Source organism: Curcuma longa, chromosome 1 (assembly GCF_044706935.1).
Source record: "Curcuma longa cultivar G26 ecotype Majalengka, Jawa Barat chromosome 1, ITB_CL_G26_1.1, whole genome shotgun sequence".
In the NCBI taxonomy this organism is placed as follows: Eukaryota; Viridiplantae; Streptophyta; class Magnoliopsida; order Zingiberales; family Zingiberaceae; genus Curcuma; species Curcuma longa.
The window spans coordinates 16,730,105-16,751,957 of NC_133861.1; the positions used below are offsets into that span (position 1 = coordinate 16,730,105).

A 21,853-nucleotide genomic window follows, 5' to 3' on the forward strand; every position below is an offset into this window, starting at 1 on the left:
ATCTGAGAGGGAAACGTATGTTATAACAATTATAACATAACTATGATGCTGGAATTAATACCAAAAGGCCAGTTGATGTAGTTGGATAACTAGGAGTGAGGGAGGAGCGTAAGTGACAAAAAAGTGTGAATAATTTATGCTTCATGTCCAATTTTGTGATCCTTCCCCTCTTCCTCCCCCCAAGCTGTTAGGAAAAAACAGTCCGGTTGCATCAACAATGCTGTGCAACGAGCGCCAACACCAGCAAAACAACATCCAGTCATCAACTGACAATTATATAACTGAACATAGCAAATTATCCAAAACTTCTGTGTTTGTATCAGGAAGATGAGGAATTATCAGACCTTTTGAAGGGAATGAATCAAGCATTCCCTTCAAAGAAAAGGGCACCTGATCAAGCATTCACTTTGGTAAACTTAATATTTTTTTCAAAAAAAAAAAAAAACGGGGTTTATCCTGAGTATGTTTCGGTATCAAAGAAAAGGGCACCTGAACAGTTACACCTAAATACTTTCATGGCAAATAACCAGTGGGAAACACGAGTGATGATCAGAATGGTGAAAAATTTGTGCATCTCCAACGAAGATAACTGATTCCAATCAACAGACAACCAAATGCATTTTCTTAGTCAAACTGTTGCTTATGGATTAATATTGTTTGTACTACAGATGAGAGGCATAGCTTTTCAAATTTGCAATGCAGTGGGATGCCTATCTGGGCGTCTAAAGGCATCAATAAACCATCTTTAAGAAAAAAATTTAAATCTCGTGCTAGTGAACCCATCTCAGAATTTGCTGTTCCAGCCTGACTACTGTTTCTTAAATGGACACACTCAACAGGTACAAATCCAATTTTCTCATAAAAACAGCCAGATGTCTCGTTGAGCATTTTGTCACTCTCATTCTGACAAGAACATGGCTGTCCTTCAGACGTGCTCTGATTAATAGATCTGCTAGGAGATTCAAGGCACCTTCTAACTGTTGCTAAAATATTCGAACAACATGAAGCAAGAATGTCATGGACATCATCAACCCTTGAAGAACGATCACTTGAATTCAAGGAATCAAAGAGTATACGGCGAACCAACACAAACAATGTTTGCACACAACTGCAACAACAACAATACAAGCACGAAAAATCCGACGAAGCTGAAAGGCTGCCATTTCTGTCAGGTGGCATACCCAATTTATCAATAATAAACCCACTTGTTGGTAAAATGTTTTCTAGACCATCTTGAGGATTCGTAACTCTCTCAGAGCAAGATGGAATCTCCATGTCCGAGCTGTCAACAACACAGACATTAGACAACGATGGATAATTGTTTTCTGTCCTCTGTGAAGCATTAGAATGATCTACATCATGATTCTCAAATCCATTTGTTCTGCTTTCACTCACTGGTGCACTTGCAGATTCAGAACTTAGATGCAAATTGGGTGGAGAATTGTCTCTGACACAAACTTGAGAAGTAGATAATAGCTGAGGTGCTTTAATCAGATTATCATGTTGAACAACCTTCACAAGTTCAGTAGGAGTTTCTTTGATCAAAATAGCTTGAGATTCACAACATGTTGAATCAATTGGCATGCTTGATCCATTTTTGAGACTAAGTTTTTCACTTGACACAATATCCACCAATGCATCCTCTGGAATTGTTGTTTTAGCATTTAGAGGTCCTTTTTGAATCTCCGATGGTAAGCTGTAGAGAAACAGGAGGAGGTAAACCCTATAGATAAAACTCCATACATAAAAGGATAGCTCGTATAGGATAAACCCTATAGATAAAACTCCATACATAAAAGATAGCTCGTATAATTTCGATTGTTCAATAATGATAAAGATAGTTCAGTTAGATGAAAATTTTAATTTGAATAAAAATATAGAGAGATAGGATATACAATTAGAGATAATTATTATTCATTTAAAATTATATATATAGGGAAATAACAAGTCCTCAATGACCTAAATATTGAAACAAGGTCCCAATTACCTAACTATTGTATCAAGATTCAAGAATAAAGGGAACCCAACAAAAATTAATCATAAAAAAGTAGACACTGATCCACCATACAACTATTGCAACTGAAAAATAACACAAATTATCAACTCAACATCGTGATTGCAAGACAACTAAGAAAGAGACTAATTAATATATGGTATACCAGCGTATACAATCTGGGCATGTTTTGTCATGATTTAATTAACCTAACAAGAGTTATGAAGCACATGGTTTCAAGTTATGTGATATAAAGTACATGGATAATAGTTAGATCATAGAATGAAAGGGAATTCTAAATCATCTTTGCTAAGAAGAACGAAGCTACATGTCACAATCCATATATTAGAAAGAATTAAGTCATTAAAACCCAAGGATTGGTCCAAAATGCTAAGTGTAAGTTAGTAAAAGCTTACTTGTCTTTGATTATAAAATCCTCCTATTGGTTCGCAATTCTCCAAATCAATGAACTAAACTAGGGTCTCATAGTTTCTCCAATTGAGGCTTGACGGGGATCAAGGTCTCAAACTCATATCCTATAATCATTTGTAGTTAGTAGAGCTCCACGATCACACAAGCAATCTTTCCCTACACAAATTTGCTCCAATAATAATTGCCACAAGTCACATAGATAATTTTTTCCACTTAATCATTGACCCAAAATGTTTAAGTCCAAAATAGTAGCTTACCTTTCCAAGTTTATAACCTATTTATTAGCTAAAATTCTCCATGTTGGATTGAGTTAGGATGTCACACTATAAGTAGTGAAATTATGAATTAGAGATGATTTAATATTTTAAGGAAAATATGAGGATGATATATAAATGAAATCCAATCAATCGAGGTACATGTTTGGGTTTTTAAGGTATGCATTTTATAATAATTCTCTCTGATATTATTGGCTTCCCTAGATGTGCATATCATTCAAATAAAGCAACTCTGCTGGTAGAAGGAGAAGGATTCATACCAATTATGGATCAAGTTAGGCTTTTCCCAACTCCTTAGATGGTGCATGTGCTAAAGTTCTTTTACTCAAGCCTTATAATTTTGGTTAAAGAGTGAATTTATTTGCAATTATTCTCTTGGCAATTCCAGTGAACTATTTTCTTTCAGATCTTCTTTAAATCACATCTGATTTCCGTTTATTCGCCTAACATTTCAGTTAATCATTCTCATGCCTTGAAATCTTCATTCTCTTATTCTTGTTTCAGATTATGCTTATGATATAAGACGGTAATTATTGAAAGAAAGAACACTCTCAAAATTATGGATTTAAGAATCTCTTATTAGAAATGACTTTGTATGTATTGATGATCGAATAATACAAATAATGTATGAAAAATGGAAATATGTTAACTAAGTAAATGAGAGTCACCCCTTTAGTTAATTAACCAACTTAAAAACCAAACCATTCTGTTATTGAATGACAACGAATGGCATAGCATTAGTTTGGCCATCTCTTTGCTTTGTTTATCTCATGTATTCATGTTTGGATACTCAATTCTCCATGATGTGAAAAATTAATATTGATATTCTAGGTTCCTACATTAATCCATATTGGGATCAGAGTTGTCATATGTGAAAATGGCAAGATTAACCATCCTTATGATGATTATGGTGTGTTCATGTCAAATTGTGGCACGTGTGAACACCTCTCTAAGAGTGGGTGAGTTACATCAGCCACTCGTACCTTTTGTGTGCAATCAATATTCTTGTCCTTGTTTAATGTTCATGCATAATTTCATCTTGTTCTTTTTTCCATAAACCTCCACTGCTTCAGCCTTGACTCATGGAAACCCTACTAACTTGTTATTGATACCATGTTACTTGTATGTTTCTTTTATTCTGGTTGATGATTTAGCAATCCAGTAACTATGAAGAGTTTTATCTTTAGAAGCTTCTATTACTTTTATTTAGATTTATGAATTAGGACATATGTAATAAATAGCCAATGGATATATCTGAGGCAATGTAATGACTTTTAATTCTGATTTAAATTATATTTTAACATGCTCTAGAATGTCTTCACCATTATGTAATAGTGGCAATACTTAATGTCCTAATGTATTAGGTTTATTCAGTGCGACAGTTTTCATGCTTAATTGATGAGGCGGTTATAACTTCAGTTTTTGTTGAGAAACAATTTTCACAATCAGCAAAATCAATTAATTAAATGAATGTGTATAATTGGTGGCAGTGCATCAAGTAGGCATACAACCGCACAAGCATTGAAGATCAAACAAAATGCATGCACAAGAAATGAGAAATTACCTACGAAAAGTGTAAGCCCAGCAATTAACAATATCCTCCAAATAAGCCACCTGTGAAAGAATTCGAAAATATCGAAATGGATCCTTCCCCTCTGAAATCCTTGTATGAATCTGTCCCACTAAGAGTTCTAAAACTCTTCTGACTTCAGAGGAAACTTCTCTAACTGATGTGTAGATACCATGGTAAGCCAATAAACCTACTGCTATTAGTCCTCTGACTGTACCAGATAGTTCCCTGTCTTTTATATTGCTAGTTCCTTCAGAAACTAGCTTCTCTGGCATGCTGCATGTATTCACCAAACAAGAATTGAATGGCCAATGCTTCCAAGGACCATTTATATCAGCACAAGGACCTTCTTTCAATTTTGAGGTGACCCAACAAAGCTCTGCAAAATGAGGGTAACGCAATATTTGGTAGCCAAATGTGGTGATTCCTAACATGGAACCACCCTTCACACTTTTACTGAGAGTTTTTAAAACCGAGTCTTGACAGCCATTGTGCTTAATGTCAGTGATACCATGACCCAATGTAGATGGCAGGGGTTGTGCCTGATCATCACCTAAAGTTTGCTGCTTTTGATTATCCATCAAGGAAGCCTCAGCAATAGTAGCTATCTGCTCAGTATCCTTCTGTTCATTAGATACAGGAAGTATTTCTTTTGCGTCTATGCATTGCATTTGTGATTCTGAAACTTCAGGAATTTGAAAGGTCCTATAAGAACTGTGACAGTTATCCATATGAGTATATTGATGCATCAACTGGATATAATTCTGAAGCAGATTTTCAACTAATTTTGCTGCACATAAACTGATTAACAGTTCATGGCTGAAATTTCCATCTACATCAACTGAAAATCGTGGAATAGCATGTTGTGAGAGAACCAAACTAGGACCAAGTGATACGTGATTTGTAAAGAATTTCCTTATTCCAAGAGGAAGATCATGGGTAGGCATTTCACATGTGGCCTGTTAAATAAAGGCCATCACAAAGGGATTAAAGACTTGAATAGATAACAAGAATAATGAGGCTAATACAAACAAAATGGTCAACGATATTGTTGCATATGAAAGCACCCTCATAAAAAAAAACATGGCATTAAGGTAAGTCAAAAAAAAAAAAAAGTTTGCCAGCAATTCACATCTACGTGACATGTATGTACTTACTGAGAACACACTAGTAAATAAGTTGAAACAGGAAAGAAATCACAACCACTGAAAATATTGGCTTTTAGAAAGATACTATATTAAGTTGTGCTTACATTTACAATCATTTTCTCCTATTCAAAGGCCAATATGAGCAGAAAATTTTGCATAAGCTATGAGATGCAAGCAGTCTGCTTAGTTGGATATAACAAGACCCTAGAGTATCTACAAGTGGCAGAAGTCATTTTGACTATGGTAAAAGAAATTCATATAAAACAATCATATAAAAGTCATGATCATGTGAAAGTGATGTCCAGAAGTAAAAAAGTATTTATAAGGTTAAGATCTTTTAAAACATCTAGGTTGTCTTTCGGAGAAATGAATCAATTCTTACACATCGAGAATTAATCTGAAACAGTAGATACTATAAAGGAGAACCATAGGTCTAAAGCGCCAATAAAAATGTTGCCAAATGAAGTACAATGAAAGATAAAACAAAAGATTAAGATGCTTGAATGTGAGCAAAAGTCAAAAGACTACATAGCATTGTAGAAACACAGTTGAACCAAAAGACTTACTGGATTATGATCATGAAAACTAGTATAACATCAAATCAAAAAGCTGCTTGGCCAGTGTGCTAGTCTGACCTGTAGCCAACTATCATTAAAATACAAATACACACACAGAAAACCATGCATAGAGATACTAATAGCATATAAACATCAAGTATATTGTCCGAATAACAAATGCATGGTTGGAGAATCAGTTTATTAGCTGGTATTTTAAACCATGATTGAGATATTAAACTAAGATTTGAAAAGTAGACCACAGGTTTGAACTGTAAAAGAAAATATATAAGATCTTAGCAACCTGAATCAGATCTCTTTCTTACCATGATGATTAAAGATGCAGGTGCGGTCAAGGAATCCACCTGCTCAATAAATAGATTCCATGCTTCTGAAGCAACTCTGACCACACCGTTGACCTCTGAAACAGTAGACACATTGCAAGTATCTAGGCAGGCTTCAGTAGACTCAGCAGTCCCAATTGCCCAGAGATCAATTCTAGGCATATAGATCATGCTTCTTCCACCATTCATGCATTTCACTGTTTGAGAACATGTCAGCAATATCAATGTTTAGAACTTGTTAAACGATCAATCCCCAAATGAATAGAACTAATACACCCATCTTCAGATAAGTGGCGGACAAGTCACATTTAGATGAAGAGTATTCACATGCAGATAAAAGTGGACACAGAGAAGAAACTAATTACATTTCCATACATTCAAACTATATAGATCACCAGATGACAACTATTAACACCTCAGCTTTAAATAGGTTATTTCTCATGACATGGACAGGAAGAGCTAGAGAACAAACGCAGCCCTATTGAGATGTCTACTTTTGAAGACAACATCTATAGTACAGGGGACGGGGAGTGCGGCTGCCTCATAATAAAAGTAGTGGCAAGGGTTGGAGACAAATACCAGCTAGTGGAGTTATAAGAATTAACAATGAAATTAGAGCAGATATCACATGATAAGTATTAGTTGCCTACAACAAGCTTGACTAGTTAGTTATGTGCAGAAGCAAAATGCTAAAACCTCTACAAATTATAATTAGATAACTTGGAAGGAAAATGAAAACATACAAATAGTTTGAGTCAATCCACGAACGATGTCTCCATGTCCTTCTTGTGACATAGTAGCCAGATTAATCTTTTGAATTTCTAAATGACCATTGAATCCATGAAGGAGAGCACTAGCCAAATGTTGTTGGCCAGATCTTGGCAATCCAGCAATCAAAGCACGAAATCCATGTGATTTTCCTAATTCAACAGAATTTCGTCTCAACATGTCTGATGGTTTAAGCATATCTGAATGAACAAGTTGACAATCTTTATCATGGTCATCCAGTGCATAAGATGGATCATTTCCTGAACCATCAACTACCAGGCCATAGTGACAAAGTATTCTCCCAATCTTATTCGCAACAGATTGTTGGTTAATCAAAGAATCTAGATGAGACCACCAAGAGCCAGTGTTAATTCTTGCCAATTCAAGGGCAGAAATGATGATGCTTTTTATTGATTCTGATGCCTTCAGTAATGCAGGAGGTAGCCAGATTCGCTCATCTACGTAAAATGAAATTACAAGCTTTGACAGTGGTTTCAGAAGACATGGAACAAGATGAGAGTGGAGAGGTGAAGAGGCTACATCATTTGCTGCCATCCCAGCTTCTCTACGTGAACATGGAGGAGGAGCAGCTGCTAGAGCTGCCAACCAATCCCTTTCCTCAATCTTAAATGAAGGAAGGGAAGGAAGTTTTCCATCACCAGACCATTTTTCAGCAGAAGACAACAGTTCTTGAAATGCACAACTCCTTTTCAAGGCATTCATTGCTGCTTGGGTGCATAGCGCCTGCAAATCAGCACCAGCATAACCAGCAGTTTGATTTGCAATCCAAGAAAGAAGAGGTTCAGATATAGGGTAAGGCCAATTCTTTGTGTGAAGTGAAAGAATCGCAGATCTATCCTTCAATTTAGGAAGTGGAAAATATATTTCACGATCAAACCTACCTGGCCTCCTAAGAGCAGGATCAACAGAGTCAGGACGATTAGTTGCACCTATTACAATAACTGAACCTCGAGATTTTAAACCATCTAGCAAGGAAAGTAAGGTAGAAACAACTGAATTATGGGTTTGATCTTGATTCCTAGAACGACATGGGGCTAAACCATCAATCTCATCAAAAAAAATGATAGACGGTTGAGATCTCTCAGCTACTTGAAAAAGAAGTCTTAGTTGTCTCTCTGCATCGCCAACATACTTACCCAAACAATCAGCACCTTTGCGAGCAAAATAAGCAATCCGCTTATCTCCACGTGAACATGCACCAATCAGAGCTCTAACTACAAGTGTTTTACCAGTACCAGGATAACCATGCAATAGAACACCCCTAGGAGGTGTAAGGCCTAAACTACTGAACATTTCAGGATAGAGAAGAGGTAATATAACTACTTCTTTCATGCAATTGATGACATCTTGCAGACCAGCAACAGATTCCCAACCTTGGAACAACTTTTCATCCTCAGAAGAACCCCCAATGTATACAGGTGCAATTCTTAAGAGGTCTCGATGAAGCCGTTTGCCTTCGCGTTTCAAGAACTCTTCATCCTCTCCACAATTTTCTAACCATTTCTCTTCAGCCTCCAAGTCCTTTCTCCATGCATCATGTGCACGCCTTCTCATATCTAACTTCAACTTCCTCAATTTTATTTTCTTAATTTGCTGAGCACGCTCAGTGCCGCGAGGTTGGAAGAGATGCCTATGATCAGGGCATGCTATGAGAAATTTGCGATGATCAAATATACAACCTTCAGCACGGCTGCAAGGCTGTAAAAGTAAGGAAGAAATATCATATAAGATGGAAGCATAGAAACAAGAATACTGGGAAGAGGAAAATCAAAAGATTTCTTTGAGAACAATTATATAACCAGATGATAAGTTTTAGGGCATCGGTCAACACGACAACCAATGGTTGCACCAGGTCTCCCACAACGACTGCATTTCAGTGCTCTTCCCCTATAAAGGGCTGCTCTAACATTCTTCAGGCAGCCCAAGCCAGCAAAATAAACCTGGAAGAGCAACCATGCATGCAATAAATTCAAGGTTTACATTAAGGACAAATAATCAAAAGGATCGAAATTGATTTCTGTGGCATTATGTTCTCATAATTGTGGCCATATATAAAGTTCATGAAAAGAGTCAAAAGACAAATATGGATAAGAGTGACACTACTGAAAGAATCAAAATATAAGCTGCTCTGGTAGTAGTATACTGATGCATATAGAAGCATAGAAATTACATAGTTCAAATAATAAAAAAAATGAACATGATAAAAGTATGCTTCTAGTCTAGTGAAGCAGTGGTAGAAAAATGAAGTAATTGTGTTTCCATATGCCAACAGAATGTAAACTCTTTAAGATTTTGAAATTTCAAATAACAAGCATCCAAAATACAGATATTAATCCTGATGTATTGATAATTGTCGCTTCACCTAATGTTTTCCCTGCAATTATTGATGGGTATTTTGCCAGAGCAGAAGAATAAAAAAGGAAACAGGAATGCAATTTGAAAGTAATATGCTTCAATTTCTAACAAGCCAATTCAAATCATGAATCTAATGAGATAAAACTTTGAGAGAAGTTTTAAACAAGTCATCGAACAAAAAATGAAGCACGGAATATTAATAGATAGTATATATAGGAATCACATAAAATAATCCATGTTCAATGGCATAAAGAAGCAACACATGTATCATCTTAACTACCAAGCACTAACAAAGTGAGCTACAATTTATCATCAATGTAACTTACAGGAAACAGCCTCAATGAAACATAAGGCATGTCAAATACTAACTACAGAGAATGAGAAAGTGAAGAGTGGCAAGATGAACTCAAGACAAACACAACTTTTGCACTTAAAAATCAATATCAGTTATAAGAAAACAGCAGAACCAACATAATTTTTTTTTTTTTTTTAGAGAGAGAGAGAGAGAGAGAGAGAGAGAGAGAGAGAGAGGACCTAGAGGCTAGAGGTTTGCCTAGATTCAGAAATGAAAAGCAAGAATGAACCCCAAGACCAACACTCAGGATTGTCTGCATCAGCTACAAGAATTAGGTATAAGTACTATAAATGGAAGATGTTTGTGTAGACCCTGCATGTTCACTCAAAAAGCATAAGACAAAACTAAGATAAGATCATTAGAAATTGACAACCATAAAACTACCACTGAAAGGCAAAAGTAAGATAAGATCGTTAGAAATTGACTATCATAAAACTACCACAAAGAGTCAGAGAATAACCACTATGAGATGGACAAGAAAAATTAAGAAATAGATTTCACAACTGGAACAACTACCAATCAAGATATTGAGAAACAAATATTTGAATTTACAGTCAAATAGCATAAGAGAAAAAACAGTAGCATAGATACGCAGAATACCTCTGGACTCCAAACTGCACAATGTTGATGAACCCAAATGCGAGGAATGCCAAAACGATCATTGATGGGGCCTAAAATCCTGCCAAGCCATTCTGGTTCATCTCCAAACCCATCCCAAATGTCATAGTTCGGATCATCTGAAGCTGAAGATCCTGCATAGGCCTCATTATCACTACCTGAAGATTCTTGAACAAGTCTTTTTGGTGGCTTCCCATCAGTACCACCCCCACACAACCCACACCTTCTACCCTCCTTTATGTGCTTCCTTGCTTGATTTTCTTCTGTGACGGATGCCCTCAAACTAGCTTCCTCTATGATGCTCTTAGTCTCGATAGTGTTGCCATTCATATGTTCACTCAGAGTGATGGTTTCCTGATTTTCAGGGCTAACCTCCACTGGTTGCTGATATGGGATTACCCTTCTTTCTTCGGGCTGTTGAACATTTTCATCAGCATTTGTGTACTCCATGTTCTCTTGAACTGCCTCAGATGGCAAACAAATCTCAATTCCCTTGTTTGGATTGATAAGTGCTTGTGAATCTGTGACAGTTTTGGTGTCCTCTTCCTGGGTGGCTTTCTCACCATTATCTCCTTCATCATTGGAAGGCAAACTCTCATCTTCACAACTAGTTTCTTCACCAATCACAGCGACATCATCACTAGAAACCTTTCTTCTCTTCCTCCTACTAGATCGTCTTTCCTGTGAATCAAATCCACTCTCAGTCGATACCTGCTTCGCTGATTCCTTTTCTTTTCTCGTGGAATCATCCCGAGAATAACGTGAACCTCTTTTTCGTTTCCCAACCCTAGATCGAAGTCGTGATTTCCAGTCCTCTACTGGCTCCTCTGAAGTCTTTGCTTCTTCAAGAAGAGGAGGTGCGTTTTTTGATGAAGCCGAAACCGAATGAGGTTCTTTTCGACCATCCTGATCACCACCTCTTCCCCACCTCTTCCTCCGACCTCTACCAACACAAGATCTGGTCGAATCATGCAGACCCTGCTTTTTACTCCGGCGGCGGGGAGGAGGAGAAGCATCGAGAATGATAGGGGCACGCCGGACGCGAGAACTGCGGCGGATTCCAGCGCCTTCTTCCCCGGGCGACCCTGGGCGAGGGGGAATCAGGCCAGGACTGTCTACGATGGAATCAAGTCTCTTATGCCTCTTCTTTCCAAGGGATCCCTTCGGTCGTCCCTTGCGCCTCTTACCTCCGCCAGCCAGCGAAGTGCCTGCCGCCGCATCGGGTTCAGACGACGGCATCAGGGAAGCAATGGAAAGCGGGATGATCAAGGAGTTCAATCGCCGTGCAGATGCAGCAGCATAAAGTGCAGACGACGGGAGAGGAAAAAGAGAAACCGAAAGAAGAACCGAGGGTTGCCCATATGCTTCACGAATCGCCGACGCCGCAGGGCGTTTTTGAGGAGTTCCGGAAACCGATTACTTCTGAAAATAATAATCATTATTATTGTCATTATTTTTTTTTAAGTTAAATTTTATTTTTTACAATGTTTTTTAAGTTTATTTCGTTCGCGAATAATAAATTAATCGAATACAAATTATATTTATTATAATCAGACTTAATTATTTACTATTTTGCTCGAGACCAGAAAATTAATTATTTTTATAAATTTATGTAAAATCTACAAATTGCCCCACTTTATTTACATTTGTTTAAAAATTTTTAAATTTATTCTTAATGATCAGAGACCTGATTAGGTCGGTAATGATGAAATTGGGAAGGCCATTAGACAATATTATTACTATACTTTCTAAATAATTCCCCACACATCTTGCCATTGAAAGATGGCTAATATCTTCTCATCAAGCTCAACACTCTCTTCTCTACTTCTGCATCATGCTCATCTGATGGTATGTGGACTTGAACTCCAGCGCAGACATATCAGAAGTCTTCATGACCCTCAGCCTTTTAATTGCTGAAGTAAACATGCTGAAATACGATAAGAAAAAAGTTACAGAGACAGAAATATGAGCTGCAAAAAGATGTGAAAGCACACTTAGAATTGCTCACTTCCAAGGAGCATCACCAACAAGCATTCTGTCACCTTCGTTGTCTTCGTAAACCAAAGTGTATTCGCCAGTACCATCTAACAAGCCCCTAGACATTTGTTTTGCTGCTTCACTGTGGGGATTACCTGTAGTGGACAAATTTATGAACTGCAGAGTGACAGTGAAAATTATCAAGAACTATACTGTCTCTTTGCATGATTTTACCTGCAAGAAGGCCTGCAAATAGTTCTTCCACAGCCAAAGAGAGCTTCTCATAGCTATCGTAGACATACAAGTCTACTTTCCTTCCAATCGGGACACCATCCATGTTGATCTTAACAAGCAAATTCTTCTTGCTGTTGCCCGGGTCCTCCACTTTCGGCGCAGCGACATCTTCGTTCTCAGACTCGATGGGCGGCCTATGGGAGCTGCTCGCTAGGTTCTTTCTGAAGGAACTCAGAGGGGGCCAGCCAACAGCTAATACTGTGGCGGTCCTGCTATTTTTTGGAGATTAAGAGATGGGAAGAGAATTTAAGGTGACATACATGCTTGCTGAAATAAAGTAGAAGGCGCATGCAAAATGGAAAGAGACGTGAACCTGCTACTCTGCAGAAACTAGCAGGCAGATTCATGGAGCATCGATGAATTCAAGCCAAAACAAGATGTATATGATCATGCATATATGCCAACCTTGTCAAGGAATCATATGCGCTTCCAGATGCGAAATGTGCTTCATCGTTCAGTACCTCCATGCTCTGCAGTTGAAGGAATCCAACTTGCTGCTTCAGCTGCGGACCTAAAGCGACAGGAAGATGATACAAAGTGATGGACACATTTTTAGATGGGAAGAGGAAAAGGAAGAAAAGACCTTTGAAAGTTGAAATGGCTCTAGGATTGTCTTCTCCTCTGGGAAGCCCAAGCCTCAGTTCCAAGTCTCGCTCATACGGAAGCAGCTGCGGACGCCCTCTGTTGTTGAAATCTTCGTCCATGTTTCTCTCTTCTCGAAAGGACCAAGAACAGAGATACATTGTACATAAGTGGATAATTTTACACAAATTTCATGAAGAAATTGTAAAAACAAAAATCCAAAGGCAACCAAAATCATCACTAACAAACAACTAAAACACTACATGCTCTCATTGTACAAAATTCAATCTTGGAGCTACACGAGGAGAAGGAAAAAAAAAAAGAGCAATAAAGTTAAAAATGGATACCTTGTATAGCACTCTTTTGCCTTTTTTTTCTTCCTTTATCTTTCGTGAGAGGACTGGAGCTCAAACGAAGAGCAGCAGGAAGAACTCAGGGATTGAAATAGGATTAAAGAGAGAATCTTAAGAATGTAAGAGGAGATATGTATAGGAACTGTCGTAATTTGTTCCTTGTGAGTTCCTTGATGGACAAAGAAGGAGACATGAACCTCTTTAAGTAATATTCGTTTCGAAGTCGTTGGTATTACATCCGTCCATTCTTCATAATATGATCAGAGACCTCTAATACCAGCGGAAAGAGAGAAAAATGGTGATATCAGGAATGAGGCGATGTCAATGTCACACATCACAAAGGAATATGAGAAGGCGATCGAAGCACCACGATCACTCGTGTTAAAGCAGGTAACTTGATAGAAGGAAAACTGAGCACTTCATTCAATGCACTTCCATCCATCACGTTGGCGGCGGGATCCGGAGGTGGTGGTCCTCCTCCATGATTAGCCAGCCCACAAGTCTACTAATGAGATATTATCTTAATCATTGCTGAGGAGAAAAAATAGGAGACAGAAGATATACATAAAGAACGAGGAAGAATATTGAGCAGAATAAGAAGTGACTAAATACTTCCCTGCTTACTCATTGATCTTACGCTACTATTTCCTCTAAACACTTATCCTCTCATGCATAAAAGAACTCCCACCGAAAAAGATTGCCACAATCTCCGTTTTTTGGAGATGAGAGGTGACCCACTTCGATTCCTTCTACTGTTAGGGAGAGGTTACACTGGTCACACATGAAGAACAAAAGGGGGGATCATTCCAAATGGCATTACTTGATGGCATGACATGGCAAGAGGTTGCAAATGCAATAGCCCAATCAATCCTGCTGCTATTGTCACTGTCAACCAAGTTGCAGATTCTGCAAGTTCCCTATTCCACTCAGTCCATGAACAATGAACCTTGTGGAGTTTTCTCAAGGTGCCATTAGTTTTCATTTGCCCCAATGCAGCCTAATAGACAAAAAGGTAAAATACCAACTAAACACACATAATGAAACAGAAAACCATTAGCTGCCAGTTTACTTTTGCCATATCTTTTCATCATCGACTTGAAGATCAGACTCAGCGACAGGGATATCAATGAGATCCGATGAAGTGGCGCATCAAATCCACACTAGTTCTAGGATCCATTTACCATTTGAAATAGATATTAAATCAGATCAGATAGTAAACCTTTGATCGAAGTCGAATTTGAACTCGACTGCCAGAAAAATAGGGATATTCAACCAGCAACAAATGCTCGTCTGACTTTTCTTTGGGCTGATATTGGGACACTGCCATTTGCCAAAAGCCCAACGTTTTCCAAAGGTTGGATAATGGTTGTGTAATTTTTTTTCCAGGGATCTTCAATATAAAAAAGGCGAGGGACAGTGTGGAAAAACATACATTGATGCAATTTTCAAAAGAATAAGAAACTTGTTGGCTGTTGCATGGCACAGCTGCAATCCCTCGTTGCACCCAAAAAGCCAACGACCACATTGCAGTAGCCAGTAGTTCACCACATGCACCGCACACATGCCTCGTACCAACCGCACCACGTAACCGCTGCTCTAGCAACAGACCACTGCTTCCCTTTCTATCTTTCGGCGATAAATCTTTCACCTTGCGGCTTGATCATAAACAGCATAGAGCAGACGTGGTAAACCAATAGAGTTGATATAAAATCCATATCAGTTTATTAATCATCACTCTACTCAATTGCCAAGCATTATCTTCACTTTCGAGCTTGGTACGGATTTGTTTCATTGGCTCGATAGGATCCGATTTTAAAAAGACTGACCTGTTGCTCGTAGTGTTTCATTGGCTCGTAGTGTTGTTGGTACTGGAGGCCACGAGGCCACGGGCAGAAAGCACTAACTGAGCGATGGATTCATTAGCCATTTGAATGCACTGCAGCGGGCAGCCCCACGATCATTGCCGCCCATTATGGCGGCCTGGGCCTGCCCTCCTCCCTTGTCTGTCCTCGCCCATCGCCAGTTCATTCATTAGGTGCATGCATCATGCATGTATTTTATACTGCAAATTAATATAATTACTGTATTTTCTGAAATCTAAAACAATTATTATTATTATTTTGCTGTAAAATTTATATGGATTAGTATTGCGGGAGTGAGTAACAGGAAACGCCGTGCCTTTCTCCTCCGGACGCACGTTGATGTTTCCTGTCGCTTCTGAATCACGTGATGTCACCCGTGGCTGACATCTACTGCTGTGGGCACACTGTTCTGTTATTATTATATAGACCGCGGTACAACACTGCCTCGAGATGGCAGTGCCTTTGGATCCAAGGGCCAAAATACGATGATCTAGGCCTTGTGAGTGGCGATCGGTGAGAGTCCACAGCACGGACGGTGGAGATTCATTGGAAATACTCTCGGACCTCGAAGGCAGAAGAAGAACAAAGTAAAATAGATGGAGTCCGGTTCGACGGCTCGGACGATGTTGAATGCCAGCCGTCCATCTTAAACGCAGGCATATTGTATCCGTCGGATCTTCGCAGTTCGATCATGGGCATTTTAGTCTTTTCAGTACTCCGGGTAATATCTTAATCATCATCCCTCGTGTTTGATAAATCACTGCGCATGCTCTTCTCCTTCGCTTCAAGCCTCACCATGCTGCTGCTCTTCCTCCCCTAAAATTCTAGCTCCTTCTTATCAAGATCGTCTATTTCTTGTTATTCTCTTGAATCCTTCTCTTTTCCGCTTTCGATGGCGCTCCTCGCGTTCTCCTTCTCCATCTGCGTCCTGCTTCTCGACGCCATTCTGCCAGCTGCGTCCGCGTCGGAGCCGCTCAGCTGCTCCGACACGGCCCGTGTATGCACCTCTTTCCTCGCTTTCCGGGCGGATCGCACCCCCTCTCTCGCCCAAATCCAGAGCATGTTCGACGTACTCCCTCAGGACGTCACTGGCGACGAGGGAAGCAGCCCCGGGTATGCCTTCGTGCGAAAAAACTGCTCTTGCCTCTCTAACAAGAAGTACCTCACCAACACCACCTACACGGTGCGGGAGGCGGAGAGCACCGTGTACCACTCGGTTGCCGAGGCCTACCGGGGACTCGCCTTCCTGCCCAACGTGACCGAGCGTGCTGCCCGCGCAGGGTCTGTCGTCGCCCTTCAGCTCTTCTGCGGCTGCTCCGGTGGGCAGTGGAATTACCTCATGAGCTACGTGATGGAGGAAGGGGATTCGATCCAGTCTCTGTCGAGCAGGTTTGGTGTCAGCATGGACAGTATCGAGACGGTGAATGGGATGACTGGTCCCGATGGGATTGTGGTCGGAGACGTTTATTACATCCCGTTAAACTCCGGTGAGTTCCCTTCTAACTCTGGTCTTGCCATTTCCTTTTCCGACAATCTTATCGTTATTTACTGCCCTCAAACCCCACGAATACAGGAATTTGTATACAGTGGAATACGTGACGCAATTCCATTTTACTAGAAAAGAATTCATATATAGAATTAGATATCCAACATAGTTCAAAATGCCACCTTAGGTACTTCATATATACGACAATAGATTCTAATTGGCCAACTCGTTAGTTGAAATGAGTATTGCCATCCGTGAATGTTAAATGATTTGATTATTGTAAGATGTTATTTCCAAACTATCAAACTAATTATGAGTATGAAAAGTTTGATTTTTTTAGCTCAGTAAGAGAAAACTCTGCTTATTGGATGAATTTTCGTATTTGCCCAATGTTAAATGCACTACCACTTGTGTTTTGTACACAACACTTACGTCTACTTTGACACATAATGGTGTTTGTTTTCATTCACCTTAAGTCCTTGTCTAAGATCTTTGGCATATGGAATTAAGATTGATTAATACAGACAGTTATTCTTTGGTCAACGTTCAGTGTTGTCTTTCCTTTACAGTTGTGGGTCTTCCTTATTCTGTGGGCATTCGGATCTCTCCTCCAGCTCCTGCTTCCTCACCAACATTGCCTACAACTTCAGGTATGGCATAATCTCATCTACTGTTATCTTGGATAGTATTCTCTTCCATCATTCGGATGACTTTTACATTCTGCAAGATTTAGTGTTGGTATTTGATTAGATAAGAGATGTAGGAAGAATCATGCCAAAAGCTTCTCAGGCTTTGATTCATATTGGCAAAGTGTCAAATAATGACACCTTATCTAGGATTTTAATATTTTGTGTTTTTGTTATTTTATTTATCAGAAAACCTATCTTATTCTACTATATGAAAGTCAATTTCTGAGTTAGTAATATTTTTTGCAGACAATTCTGTTCATCATTCTGCTGGATTTCCTTACGTATGGATTTTAGGGAGCATGGTTGTTTCTCTTGCTCTGATTATTGTGGCTCTAATGTCATTCATTTCTTTCAAGTCCTTTAAATCAAGGATTCCAACAAAAGATCCTGATCAGTCGCCATCTCATAAGTTTCATAGCCTTCGCAACAGCAGCTTTTGTCAGGCTTCAGGAAGTTATCTTTGTTGCAATGGAAATGCAAAGTCATCAGCAGTGAATTCAGGAACTCACCAAATCGATATTCCCAAAAGTTAGTTTGCAATAAATTTCAACTGGCATTGTTCAAGATTTTCTGATCATCGGATGATATATATCTTTTCTAGAAAACATTGCTGACCACTTCTAAATTAGATTCCACTTTGTTTATGGTGCTTAAGGAAATAATATGATTTCTTATGGCATTTTTCTTTCAATACTACTCTCCTACATGTTAACTATGCTGGCTCATATCCTACATGATTTCTTACATTGGCATACTTACTCTTTTCATAATTATGCATTCTTTATGATAAGCACAATTGTTTCTTGCAAACAACTGACTTTATTGATGTTATGTAACAATCTTGTATACTCATAATGTGGTTGCTTTGATCTTCATGCCTTTGAGGTGCCAAATTGGCTGATTCTATCATCTCAAAGTTTCATCCTTCAACAGGTACGGCAGGTGATTCCTTTGACATCGAAAAACCTATTGTTTTCAAACATGAAGAAATACTTTCATGTACCGATAACTTCTCTGATGTAAACCTATTGGGCCATGGAAAATATGGTTCTGTTTATTATGGGGTTCTCCGAGACCAGGTGTGTAGGAATTGTTTTTTTCTTGAGAAATTCTAACTTTCTTGACTATTTTTTATACAACCTTGATGTTCAGGAGGTCGCTATCAAAAGAATGACTGCTATGAAAACTAAAGAATTTATAGCAGAGATGAAAGTACTGTGCAAGGTTCATCATTCTAGTCTGGTAGAAGATAAAGCAGCTAGGCATTTTTTACTTCTTTATTCCACAATCAATTGGCTTCTACTTCTGTAACCTTTTTATCTTTATCTTAATTAATTTTAACAAGGTAGAATTGACTGGTTATGCTGCAACAAATGATGAGCTCTTCCTCATTTATGAGTATGCTCACAAAGGTTCACTCAAGAATCATCTGCATGATCCACAAAACAAGGGTATTGTCTCTTTTGATAAGGTTGTTTTAGTGCACAGATAGATGAAACTACCTTCAAAGTTACTGCATGCAAATGCCATGACCAAATTTATTACGATGAGATCAATTCAAGCAACTAGAGCAACTTATACTTGTGCTATGTAACCGAGCTAACAGCCCAAGTTCGACTCATAACTTCTTTCTTATTTCCACCTACAGGACAGACATCACTATCATGGATATCAAGGATTCAAATCGCACTTGATGCAGCCAGAGGTTTAGAATACATTCATGAGCATACCAAAGATCATTATGTCCATCGAGATATTAAGACAAGCAATATTTTGCTTGATAATTCTTTCAGAGCAAAGGTTTCTATTAGACTTGTATTCAATTCTAATTTAGGAAGATGAGTTTCATTTTTTTTACCTCCTTTTTTGTAGATATCTGACTTTGGCCTTGCAAAACTTGTTGCAAAGACTTGCGATGGGGAAGCTTCTACTACCAAAGTTGTCGGTACATTCGGCTATCTGGCTCCAGAGTAAGCAGATCTATAGTTACATGTTTCTTACAACTATTTTGGAAAAAAAAACGACTTTCTATGACTCTTACAGATATTTGCATGATGGTCTTGCCACCACAAAAAGTGATGTTTATGCATTTGGAGTTGTCCTCTTTGAACTAATAACAAGCAAAGAGGCAATAACAAAGACAGAAGGGATGCCGCTGTATAATTCTGAGAGGCGCTCTTTGGCATCGATTGTAAGCCTTCTAGATTTTGTTTCTAAAAAAGTTGAAAATGAAAAAAATTACCTGACATCTGCTTTACTCGACATCTGTCTGATATGTATCTACTGGTTGTCTAGAATTGACAGTATCAAAGATAAAGCTCTTTTAATATTTGTGTAATCCTGGCTTTGGTTGAGAGAACATCTAGCTTACACTATAAAGAATTGAGATGGTTTTTTCTGTTCAATTTGAGATGTATATTCTAAGATTAAAAGCAGGATATACCAGAATATTCATATGCATCGAAAACTAGAACTTCATAAACTAAGGAAAAGAATAACTGCTTATGCAAGCTCGAGTTGAAATATTCAGGATATTGCTTTCTGGAAGAAATGTTAGACTATCAAACTGTAAATAGGAGCCAATAATAAAAGGGCATTGAGTTTACTTCCTAGTGTTTCTATTTTCTTGGTAATAGATTCATTATCGTATCAACCTATACCTTGTATACATTTGTAAAATATTGTTCAAAAATTGGAACCTCTACTTAGTTTTACAGTTTTAACAATTACTTTGTCTAGTATTTTTTGAATCTCCCAATTTAACTATTTTTCTACTGTGAAGATGCCGAGGTTATGCATAGCCTTTAACCAGCCATTTTTAAATCAATAAAGCTGTTCTCAGTTCTTGAAAAGAATCTCTTTCATGTGCTGCCTATTTATTGATGTTTTTGTAATGTTGCAACATACTTGTTTTTTGTCGATGTTTTATCAATCGATCACGGGAATTAATTTCCAGATGTTAGCTGCTCTAAGAAACACCCAAAGTTCAGTGAGCATGGGAAGCCTGAGACACCACATTGATCCCAGTTTGATGGAACTATATCCTTACGACTGTGTCTACAAGGTAAGACTTGCCAGTTTCTTATGATTGGTTTTGGATAGATTTTCTTTCACAAATTCAGAAAAGGTGAATACAGATATAATAATTCACATCTTGAAAAGTAGATTAAAGAATAAAATAAACAACTATATCATTAGATAAGACTTCACCTATGCACAGATTAAGTTCTTCAACTGTGGTATCTTTCTTAGTTATGAAATACTTAATTTACCTCGTCATGAACTAGATGGCCATGTTGGCGAAGCAATGTGTCGACGAAGACCCTGTACTTCGACCAGACATGAAGCAAGTAGTGATTTCTCTGTCCCAAATGCTTTTGTCTTCGATTGAGTGGGAGGCAACGTTGGCTGGGAACAGCCAAGTTTTCAGTGGACTTGTACAAGGAAGATGAGGGCAAGTCTCTTTCTGGCTCAGTAATTTGGGTTTTCCTCTTTGCTTTGCTGCTCGTATGAATGAAGTTGCCTTCTCTCTGTTGTGCTGGGCCTCTAAAGAATTCCGATTATATATTCTTTTTGAAGAGCAAAAGGTATTTTTAGTTAGTTCTTCAAATTGGATGTTTTCCACTTCAATGATGGTTCTGATCTGAAAAGTGCAAACCGTGTTAGATCAGACTTGGACTATATTAAAAATAATTAATAAAAAATTTTAAAATTCAAATCAACGTTATTAAAAATAATATTGTTATTAAGCTTTATCAACTGTATTTAGAATTAATGGATAAATTTTTAGATCCCTTTAGAAAATAAAATAATTAAAATCAATTATGTATGCTGTTCACAATTTTCAACTCTATTTGTCGAAGGTGGTTTCCGAGCATACCATTTTTTTATTTTATAATTCATAAAAAGGGCAGTTTTATTTACTTTCACAGAATATGGATATATTCTGAAAAGGTTGAATAATTTTTTCATAGAGCTTAACTTCAGCTAATAGTAAAATTTATCGCCCCATCGGTTCTATACAATCGACTCCACGATTATATATGAGAAGATAAATTAAAAAATTACAATTGTTCCACAGAAACATAACACTTTTATAAGAAGCTTATAACCGTCTCCGCCTCTTACCTGAAATATTTGATCATCATAATTTATTCCTTTCAAATCGTTATAGAAT

At 38.1% G+C, this 21,853-nt stretch overlaps 3 protein-coding genes across 4 annotated transcripts; 1 reads left to right on the forward strand and 2 right to left on the reverse strand.

Moving 5' to 3' along the window:
- Positions 1-435: 435 nt before the first annotated feature.
- On the reverse strand, positions 436-11,820 carry LOC141839003 (uncharacterized). The gene is made up of 6 exons (XM_074726650.1): positions 10,416-11,820; positions 8,905-9,045; positions 7,060-8,803; positions 6,299-6,513; positions 4,265-5,229; positions 436-1,696 (listed from the first exon to the last, which is right to left on the reverse strand). Exons 1-6 carry the CDS (start codon positions 11,670-11,672, stop codon positions 625-627), a joined length of 5,394 nt encoding a protein of 1,797 aa, XP_074582751.1. The 5' UTR covers positions 11,673-11,820; the 3' UTR covers positions 436-624.
- A 336-nt stretch (positions 11,821-12,156) lies between these two features.
- On the reverse strand, positions 12,157-13,873 carry LOC141813717 (auxin-responsive protein IAA26-like). 2 transcript variants are annotated; one of them, XM_074701707.1, is made up of 6 exons: positions 13,634-13,873; positions 13,288-13,416; positions 13,110-13,215; positions 12,645-12,916; positions 12,442-12,565; positions 12,157-12,360 (listed from the first exon to the last, which is right to left on the reverse strand). In XM_074701707.1, exons 2-6 carry the CDS (start codon positions 13,406-13,408, stop codon positions 12,255-12,257), a joined length of 729 nt encoding a protein of 242 aa, XP_074557808.1. In that variant the 5' UTR covers positions 13,409-13,416; positions 13,634-13,873; the 3' UTR covers positions 12,157-12,254. The 2 variants fall into 2 exon arrangements, with proteins under 2 accessions (XP_074557808.1, XP_074557800.1); XM_074701699.1 differs by lacking the exon at positions 13,634-13,873 and having other exon boundaries at positions 13,288-13,502.
- Positions 13,874-16,393: 2,520 nt separating this feature from the next.
- On the forward strand, positions 16,394-21,128 carry LOC141834477 (lysM domain receptor-like kinase 3). The gene is made up of 11 exons (XM_074721806.1): positions 16,394-16,988; positions 17,557-17,643; positions 17,917-18,204; positions 18,610-18,755; positions 18,829-18,918; positions 19,022-19,127; positions 19,325-19,476; positions 19,549-19,646; positions 19,720-19,867; positions 20,633-20,740; positions 20,964-21,128. The coding sequence occupies exons 1-11, from the start codon at positions 16,394-16,396 to the stop codon at positions 21,126-21,128; spliced, it is 1,983 nt and encodes a 660-aa protein (XP_074577907.1).
- Positions 21,129-21,853: the final 725 nt, after the last annotated feature.